Source organism: Poecilia latipinna, unplaced genomic scaffold (assembly GCF_001443285.1).
Source record: "Poecilia latipinna isolate Pla-1442-1.1 unplaced genomic scaffold, P_latipinna-1.0 Scaffold1384, whole genome shotgun sequence".
Lineage (NCBI taxonomy): Eukaryota > Metazoa > Chordata > Actinopteri > Cyprinodontiformes > Poeciliidae > Poecilia > Poecilia latipinna.
Genome location: NW_015114000.1, coordinates 145,213 through 155,401, shown reverse-complemented (window position 1 = coordinate 155,401; position 10,189 = coordinate 145,213). Strand labels below are relative to the sequence as shown.

The 10,189-nt window shown below is 39.2% G+C and overlaps 1 protein-coding gene and 1 long non-coding RNA gene across 3 annotated transcripts; one reads left to right on the top strand and one right to left on the bottom strand.

The window, feature by feature from the left end:
• Positions 1-1,403: 1,403 nt before the first annotated feature.
• On the top strand, positions 1,404-9,480 carry slc6a18 (solute carrier family 6 member 18). Its single transcript, XM_015056446.1, has 12 exons — positions 1,404-1,858; positions 2,377-2,517; positions 3,537-3,674; positions 4,125-4,306; positions 5,405-5,515; positions 5,603-5,715; positions 5,792-5,920; positions 6,015-6,171; positions 6,318-6,522; positions 6,602-6,761; positions 8,405-8,567; positions 9,148-9,480. The coding sequence occupies exons 1-12, from the start codon at positions 1,717-1,719 to the stop codon at positions 9,367-9,369; spliced, it is 1,863 nt and encodes a 620-aa protein (XP_014911932.1). The 5' UTR covers positions 1,404-1,716; the 3' UTR covers positions 9,370-9,480.
• On the bottom strand, positions 6,872-9,265 carry LOC106962197 (uncharacterized). 2 transcript variants are annotated; one of them, XR_001427923.1, is made up of 4 exons: positions 9,181-9,265; positions 8,350-8,547; positions 7,702-7,794; positions 6,872-7,630 (listed from the first exon to the last, which is right to left on the bottom strand). It is a non-coding gene; the product is annotated as an uncharacterized LOC106962197 (long non-coding RNA). The 2 variants fall into 2 exon arrangements; XR_001427922.1 differs by having other exon boundaries at positions 6,872-7,794.
• Positions 9,481-10,189: the final 709 nt, after the last annotated feature.

Here is a 10,189-nt window from a genome sequence, read left to right as displayed (position 1 = left end):
TAAACAATCTTCTCAATGTGTTGCACACGGTTGTTGGCTGACACCAGTTTCTGGTTCTTTGAAAGCAAAGTGAAAAAAAAAATAAAAAAGAGAGAGATAGAGAGAGAAAAGAAAACAAACACAGCCATGGTTAAACATTTTCACATTGGTCTGCAATAAAACACGAGGAAACGTGGACCAAAGAATAACTCGCCCAGATGAGACACCATGACAACCAGAACATGGAAAATCACAAGCAATTTGCACAATTTTGACATAAAACAGCTTATTGTGACAGTCCGACATTTATTACAGCCGAGCTACAGACAGAAAATATCAAGACATTGAGTGGCAGATGTGGAGGTTACTGATTAATTATCCGATTTTGATTACAAAACAGTGGAAGCCATTGAGCCTCGTAGGCGAAATTAAAAGATTGAAATTTCAGCATGTGGAAGCTAAAATAATTCCTGGTGGAACTTTTGTGGTAATCATTTTTTTCCCTTCTTGATTCATTGATTAGGCTTTACTAACTCCTTCTTTTGTTCTAACTTATTGACTTAAAGCTCATTCTTTGTTTAAATCTACCTGCTGTGCTACTATGGGAGAAACACAGACAATCATGGTTGTGGATATGGCTCACCTCCCAGGGTAGAATAGCCTTGGGGGGCATCACAAGCACAGTTAACTTAACCACTGATTATAATGTTGGTATTTTAGTGAAGCTTTTGATTCAAAGCTTAATCCAAAGTCTGATAAGTGGATGCATTATCCACAACTGATCACTCCACCATTTTATGCAACTCATAATGCATTTTACAGCTTTGTGTATCCTGCATTTTATTGCACTTGTAAAAACTTAGCAGCTTTATCACCTAGGCAAGAATTGTGTTTTTTCTTTTTTTCTCTCTTTTGTTTTACTATTACAGAAGAACTAAAAAAAAGACATGAGTAAAAAGTTTAAAAAGTGACACTTTAATCTAACCTGAAAACGGATATCTAAATTCCCATTCGCCATAAAATAACACAAGATGACAGCTTTTTTGTTTCTCCTGCTTGCACATGTACAAAAAGTAGCAACAGCTGCTTCACTGGATTGGACATTCGGATCTGCAGAACCACAGCACGCAATTACAACTTGTCCTGTACTGCAGCCTGCTGAGCAGATTAGCAGTAAGTGGGAAAAGTAACGAAAGAAAACCTTTAAAAAAAATTAAAATTAAAAATTACGTCATTTGTGTAAAGTGTTTTTTTTTTTTTTTGTTACATTCCGACTCGGTCAGAATGTACCCTACCGCGTCGGGAATGTGCTTGGTCGGGAAGAGCTGCCGTCACGATGCCTCTGTGTCATCGTTTTTCCCTGTGGCTCACTGCAGCGGATAGAATCACCAGGTTATCCATTAATTAGCCGGGAACACTCCCATTTCAAACACGTAGGGAGGCTTAACCACTAAATCACTCGTGCTGGGTGCTCTCACTCCCTCTGTTTGTGACCTGATTTCACCATAATAAAAAAAAAGTCCAATAAAAAGCTGTTGCTCCTGAGTCAGAAGTAGTAGTTCCATTGGAGGAGAGTCAGACAAAGGACAGGGAGAGGAGCTCCGGGCATCACTCTGACAAGACGGTTCTGGACTGAACTTAGGAGAATTCTGGACCAACTCAGAACTACCTGGATGAGGGAACAGGACCTGGGTTAACACAACAGCTGAGCCTTCTTGTTATTTGCATTATCCAAGGATGGGGGAAGAAAAGAATCCTGGTACGGAGGAGAGACCCAAGTGGGACAACAAGGTCCAGTACCTGCTGACATGCATTGGCTTTGCGGTCGGGATTGGAAACCTGTGGCGGTTTCCCTACCTGTGCCAGATCTACGGAGGGGGTGAGGATGCTGCCTTTGAGTTCCTCGTGTCCGACGTTCGTTCTCATGCTTGTCTGGATTTCTGACATCAGGAGGAAATATGTTCGGATCAATGCATCCGACTTCTGTGTTTACTTCCTCATAGTTCCCAGGGTGGTATGTTAAAAGCTACAGAGTTCCAGAGAACAGGTGAAGTTGTGTAAGCAGGCATTTCCAGTAAAAGGTGTTCAGCCTCTATCAACTTTACATATTGACTCTGAGATTTAGATTCGCACAGGGGGGGGGATTTGACTCTCTTGGGTTTTTGTATAACTGCCTCAAAATGATTAGCCGGTCACATTGACGTGTTCTTAGATTCTTGGTTACAAATCTACAGTTTTCTCAGAGAATCTCTTAAAAAAAAAAGAAAAACAAAGAAAAAGCTCCTGTTTAACGGGGCAAAACAAAACTTAGACTTCTGCTAAAACATATCAGAATTGTTATGATTTATTGTATAACGTCTCCTTGCCTTGAGGTCTCAGTTTCATTGGTGTTATCAGGTGCATTCCTCATCCCGTACCTGATTGCGCTGGTGTTCCAGGGCCTCCCCCTGCTCTACCTGGAGCTGGCGATCGGACAGCGGCTCCGCATGGGCAGCATCGGCGTCTGGAAAAACATCTCTCCGATGTTGGGTGGAGTCGGTGGGTGGAAGTTCAGCTCCTAATCCTGAGGGATGCGTCCTTGCTTAGTATTTGTTCGCTTCGTGGAGTTAAAATTTTAAAACCATTTAAGACAGGTTTGTCCAAAGCAAAGTGTGAGCCGGGGCCACTCTGCTGATTTTGTGTGGCCCCGTGGCAGCAATGTGAAAATGAGTCAAATTTGCCATCAGGCGGCCGATGCAGGCGAAACTTTTTAGTTTTTAGGCAAAACTTTTTACCCAAAAATGTACTTTTTTGTGTTGTTGACACTGATGCAAAGTATTCATCACTCCTTTGGCATTCAACGAATAAGTGACTTTTACTCAATAGCAGATTTTAATGCACTCAATTTTGATTTTAATGAATTTATTGAGCTCTGTCATATATGCTGAATAGGTCAGATACAATACGATATTTGACTGTATTTTATGATCAGTTATTATTGAAAGAGTGAACCAAATTATATTCTCATCCCAGAAAATAGACTTCATTTTTTTCCCTTATTTTAAATTGAGCCAAAAAAAAAAGTTTTTCTCTTTTTATTTTTTTCCCCTCCCAGGTGCTAATAAATGTATGATTTCAGACACTGCTTACTTAAGATGATTATGACTGAAACTTTACCCCAATGTAAAGTACAGAAATACCTTAACCTATAACTTGCTTGTCTAATAGATGATATTTGTTAATTAATAATTAAAGAACATTAGATATAACTATGTCCATTGTGTGTTTTAGTTCTAGCAATGATTTCTGGTTCTGATAAAGCTTCAGGTTAACTAACCTTAAATACATTAGGAAGCTTGAAAATGCTTATTGCTTGTGTGAGCCAACTACTAAAATCAAAAGTTTTCCAGCCAAATGTTGCACATTTTGATAGTAGCCCTTTGAAAAATTACAATAAGTGTGATAAGAAGTTGTTTACTTGTGGTATGAAAACCTGTCTCATGTACGGCTACACTGTTTCCTCAGGATCCTTTGGAAAACCTCCTTCCGACTGACTGTTTTTTCCCCCTTGTGTTCAGGCATTGCCTCCATGGTGGTGTCTTTCCTGGTCTCCATGTTCTACAACACCATCATAGCCTGGGTGCTCTGGTACTTCTTTAACTCTTTTCAAAACCCGCTGCCGTGGAGCCAGTGTCCTTTGAATGCTAACCAAACAGGTGAGGGGGGGGGGGGGAAACAACAACAACAAAAAAAAAGTCCACCTTGGTGTTGTGTTGCTGCTTTCGATACATTTTATTGAATGTAGTGTAATGACAATAAAAGAATAACGATTCACCAGGAACGTTAAAGCACAGTGGAGCCAGTGGAAGTTGTCCGAGAGGGTGGGGGGAATTTGCTTTGAGAAGATAAACTGGAAACTAAAGTTAGGGATTACCACTTAACAGCCGAGTTAACCATCAATCTTTGAGCGGGAATTATTTTTGATGGATTTATTACATTGGCATGTGAACTGCTTTATGACATCAAGAGTTATTGATTAAAATGTGTTTTCTTTTAAACCTGTCCTGTTAGAAAATCACAATTTTAAGTAAAAGATCATCTAAAGATTCTTTATACATATATAAATATCCCAGGTATTGTCTTATGGGTGTGGTGTGTTCCTACAGGCTATAGCTCTGAGTGTGAGAAGAGCACTTCGGTGAATTACTTCTGGTACCGCGAGACGCTGAACATCACCGAGGACATCGGGATCAGCGGCTCGCTGCAGTGGTGGATGGTCATCTGTCTGGCCACGGCCTGGTGTGTCATCTACATCTGCTTCATCAAAGGCATCGACTCCATGGGAAAGGTCAGCACACAAAATCTGTGCTTTTAAAAAGGTTTTAAAAAGTCAAGATTTCACAATTTTATGGGATTCTAGAGAACCTGTCGAAACATTTTCAATCATTTCATGGAAACAATTGAATTACTCTTGCTAATGTAACTCTGGTTTAAAAAATACAGTGAGGAAACTACGAGCAGTGTGCCACCTGCAGGAAAGTTACTTGAGCTGTTTCCTCAACTAAATACCAGTTTTTATGCTCTCAGTGATACTCTATCACACTACATGTTAGTTATTTTTACCCCTTCGCCAATTTGTACCTTTGTAGTTGTCTTCATTTTCCAGAGGTGGGCACACGTCCGCTAATGGGCTAATCGGCTAATGGGCTAACTCCGGAGCTAATTTTGTACGTTAGCATTTTTTGCTTATTTTGAGAACATTTAGCGCAGTTAGCTTCCTCTTGTTTTATACGATTAAATTATGATTTATTCTGCTATTTTGTGAACTTTCAGTTGAATAATGCTTGACATCTTCGCTGAAGTTTCAGTTATCCACCATTAAAAATTCTTCAAGTCGAAGTCATTTACACTCATGCTCTTATTTTTAAGTGGGTGAAAACTAAACTCATGAGTTTCGCTTTTATTTATTTATTTCCAGAAAACTCTGAGAAAACTGCAAATATACAACAAACAAATAAACAAGATACAAAATAATTCAACACTTCCATAAACAACCAGGAGTGTTAATCAAACACATGAAAAAATTCACATATACGAATTGGGTTGAGGGCATTCTCACGTTCTCATTCTGACACTTTGGATTTCAACATTGTTGAATTTAGCGCTTTAACAATAGATCCTGCCAAATACCATTTTGGCATAGCTTGGGGGTTGTTTTGTACCCACACCAGTCAGTTAAAATCTCTAGAATATTTTTAGATCACTGTAAAGTCAAACAGTTAATAAATGCTATGTAACCTTTTTTTTTTTCCTGAAACAATGAAATTATGGTAATTGACTAAAGGTCATCTGATAGCGTTCCATGCCTACTGCTGATGAATAAACAACTACCTTTGACTTAAAAGAAAACCAGACTCTCTTATCGAGACGTTCTGAACCTTTCCAGGCTGTGTATGTGACAGCCACATTCCCCTACCTGGTTCTGACCATATTCCTGATCCGGGCCCTCACTCTCCCTGGAGCTACTGATGGGCTGGTGTACCTCTTCACTCCTGACGTGAGTTTGCCCCTGACATAACATGTTTTGTATCCTAGACAAAAACAAAAACCAGATGTAATTGATATGTTGTTCTCCTTGCTGCAGTGGGAAATACTTAAGAAGCCCCAAGTTTGGTTAGACGCTGCAACCCAGATCTTCTTCTCTCTTTCTGTGGCTTTCGGAGGTCTAATAGCATTCTCCAGCTACAATGCGGAGAGGTGAGGCATCAAACACCCGATCAAGTTGAGAAGCAGAGATTGGACTGCCGCTTTATTTCTTTTTCTTGACTTTTAGGAACGACTGTGAGAGAGATGCTCTTGTTGTGGGAATAACAAACAGTGCCACGTCTCTCTATGGATCCATTCCCATTTTTTCCATCCTGGGATTCAAAGCCAGAACTAACTTCAACACCTGTCTAGAACAGTATGTTTGCATGGATATCTGTGGTTGCCTCTTCTGACAATGAAGTGTGGTCCAGTGAAATTTGTAGAAATGGCGTCTCTAATCTCGTCTACAGGAACATCCTGACTCTGACTAACCACTTTGACATCGCAGAACGAAACATGACAGTGGAAAACTACGACCAGTGGTTTGATTACTTAAATGTGACACATCCAGGAGACATAGCTTCTTTGCCCTTAAGGGTCTGTGATCTGCAGAACTTTCTTGATCAGGTACTTGTGTTTTCTACACTCCTCTTGTTCAATCATGCCACCCACTATGATCCTTTGTGTTGCTCTTTGTCCTGTAAAAGACTAAGCATTATTTTTGTACATGATGAAGCATTTTCTTCTGCCTGACTTTAATCTTCCTCTCCAAGAGTGCTTCTGGAACGGGCCTGGCCTTCATTGTATTCACAGAGGCAGTCTTAGAGATGCCTGGGTCCCAGGTCTGGGCCGTATTGTTCTTCGTTATGCTCTTAAGTTTGGGACTGTCCTCCATGTTTGGCAACGTAGAGGGAGTCCTCACGCCCCTCCAGGAGCTCAAACTCGTCCCAAAGTGGCTCCCCCATGAAGTTTTGACAGGTGATTCAGCTTGTATCCGGTCTTATTCTTGGAGGAACTGAATTCCCTCTCTGAATTAACATTTCCCTCACTGCTTTAGCGATCGTCTGTCTGGTGTCGTTTTTGATTGGCCTCATCTTCACCCTGGGTTCCGGTAACTATTGGGTGGAGGTCTTCAACGCCTATGTGGGATCTGTACCCCTACTCATCATCGCTTTTTGTGAGATGGTTGGGGTTGCTTACATCTACGGAATGAAAACGTAAGGATTTCCCCATGTCCCCCAAGATTTACAATCTTGCACAACTATACAATTTAAAGAAATTTGAGTTTGGTTAATTATTTCTTTATGGCAACAATGCTTCTTTGCAATAAATTTTATACCAATGGAAGACCTGTTTATTGACTTTTAAACAACACATTGACAAGGAAAATCCATTTCTACATTCACAAACTATTAGAGTCAGCTTAAGACAAAAACATTTTAAACTACAAGAATAATATTACTAAAATAAAGTCAGAATATTGTGAGAACAAAGTCAAAGTGTTACAAGAATTACAAGAGTAAAGTAGGATGACAATAAAGTCAAACTAATACCATAATAGCATAAATAGGATAAAGTGATAACAAGATTAAAATAAGGCAATGAAGTTGAATACGAGAATAAAGTCAAAGAAAATAATCTTGTAACACATCAATGTCAGTGGTCATGAGACGGTCACATCAGATCTAAATAACTATCAAAGTTTTTTTTCCTCATTGAATTAACTTTTTTCTAGAAATTGAACTTTTTTTTATGATATTGCATCTTTATTCTGCGTATGTCATGACTTTCTTCATGTAATTAAACTTATTACCATCATAGGTTTAAACCAGCCAAAAAGATTATTCCACTAATAACTCTTTTTCTGGTGTTTGGATAGGATGTTTAAAGGTCAAATGAAAAGACAAAATGAAAATTTAACAGTTTGTGATTTTGACCAGCAATGGTATGTTGGAGTATCTTACACTACGACCATAGTCTGGCATCTCCTCCATATAGTCATCAGCTTGGTCACACACCACTGTGGGTTGGCATCTCTTGGATTAAAATTTCCCACAGGTCATCCAATGTAGTTCTAGTGATTCCACTGGCATGATAAGCAACAACCCAAACTGAAAAATGTGTTCAATGGAGTTGAGGTAAAGAAAACAAGCCGACCTTGTGCTCCACTCTAAATTCTGAAGGTAGTCTCTGGAAATCCCGATTTTGCTTGGAGAAAGCGCCAACATCTTGGAGGTTCGAGTTTGGTCCCTAAAATGGGAAGATATGGGATATTTTCATGTCTCACTGCATTGACATTGCCTCCACAAAAAGAGTTTTGACAATCAATCAAAATCAATCAAATTTTATTTGTATAGCACATTTCAGCAGCAAGGCATTTCAAGGTGCTTTACATAATTAAAAACAAAATAAAAACAGCAGGTGACATTGAATAAACAGTAAGAAATAGAAAGAGATTTTGGAAAAATTACTTTTGTTACGTAGCACGGGTATTATCCAGGTCCCGTCGCCTAACAGGACAAGGTCTCCAACCTTGCAGCACCAGGCTCCGTCCACCTATCACACGAATTTTTGCGCTAGGACTTTGCCGTCCTACACGGATTTTTGTGCACTATTTTTACCTGTTAGAGTCTAGAATTTACAGGCTTTTTCTGCTACTTTTGTTGACAGACAGGATACGACAAGTTTTCATTACATCATCCTTAGGAAGTGACATTGAAAGGGCAACAAACAGGCTTTGCTTAAGAATTATTACAGAGAATCATTACTCAGGAAGGAAAATCAACCAAACATAAAGTTGCTTACTTTTTGTGCAAATTACATAATTCTGTCTTCCATATATCTCTGTTTCCTCTGACAGATTTAGTGAAGACATTTACTTCATGACCGGGAGGAGGCCCAACATCTACTGGAAGGCGTGCTGGATGGTCATTAGTCCATTGATGCTCCTGGTGGTTTTTGTTGCTTATGTGGCTCTCCAGGCTGGTACATATCCAACATATCCTGCTTGGAACCCAAATTATGTAAGCAAGTCAACTTTTGCATTACATAGTATTTACAGTTTAATTACTTTAATATAGCACATACACATACACAAAACTTAGACTCAACTTAGCAAATTGTTGTTAATAGTAGAAAACAAATCCAGTTGAACAAATAGAAACATTCGCTTTCAGCTAAAACAAAGTGAGGCTACATCGGGTAGCTAGCTAGCTGTAAACGTATAGTGTGCGTCCTGTTTATGCTATGCTAGTTCTGCGCTCATTCTTTGAAAATAAAATAGCTTGCCGATTTCTGAACAGCCCAAATTTTCAAGAGCGATATTTTCTTTTAGTTTTACTAATGTACAGCCACGAACGGTAATGGTGTACGTGTCAGACCGTTTTACCTAACCGGAATGAGCAACATACGTCCTACTTTAAGAAATGTAGCTTAGAAAAAAAGTCATTTACAATATTTTTGCTCTGATAAAGGGTATTAGTTATGATCAAAAATATAGAAATATGGTTCATTCAAGTCAACAGCTCTTTCACTGCATTGTGCTTTCATTTATTTTCAAAGTATACTCCATTTTTCTGAGCTTTTGTATTTCTTTTTCCTTAGGAAAATTTTCCTCAAACTGAGACGAAGGAATACCCAAAGTGGGTGTTCGGCATAATCGTCGCCCTCGTCGTTGTCCCCATTCTTTCCATCCCTGTGGTGGCCGTTTACAACCTGATCCGCTGTGGAATGAAGAAGTCTAATGCCAATGTTTCTGGCCCCAATCCCTACAGCAACGAAGCCTTTGAGATCGAAACACAGGAACGGAACACACAAAGCATTTAAAGGATGAACAGCATTTCAAGTCACCCATCTTACTCCCATTAATTTGATTGTGAAGATGCATTTGAACTGGACATGTAAAATAATAAGAAAAAAAATATTTCTACACTTCAATCAATTTTTACACTTGAAAATACTTATTTAACAGTGGATTCCTTTATATATGTTGATTGTGTAGCATGTTCTGAAACAGAGACTCAATTCTTTTATTTGAAAAACAGATTTCAAAGATTATGTAATTCCAAATGTCAGAACTTTGTAAAAAAAAAATTGGACTTGGATGAGTTTATGAAATTGGCATAAAACAAAAACAAGTAGGACATCCTGTTGTTGTTAGCGTACAGTATTTGAATATTTTCTTCAGTGACGTCATGCTTTCCATGTGGAAAACTACCACCGCGATTAAACCAAAGTCCACAGACAAACAGTTGAGGGATAAAACCTTGACTGCAATGGTAGCTGGGTGATGTTTAAATATTCATCTTTACAAGATTGGTTGTTGTTTAATAGGGCATGTTTATGACACAGGGTTATCTCCTAAATGTTTTACACCATATGATTAAAGACTGTTTTCCTGTGTGCGTTGGGAATAAAAACGTCAGTTCTTTGGCATGTTGACAGGACAGTAAAACACCAGTTCCTAGAGGTCCTCTCTGCCAACACCAGAAGAAAGCCTTACGTTTTCGTTTTGACAGTTATATCCAATGACATTTGAGGAAACCATAACCCTTCCTCAGTCCTAGCTCAACGCTCAGGAAGAGCGTCGCAGCCGTCAACGGGGAAGGGAAGGGATGGGAGCGTCGCGTTAGCCCGTCAGTTCCCA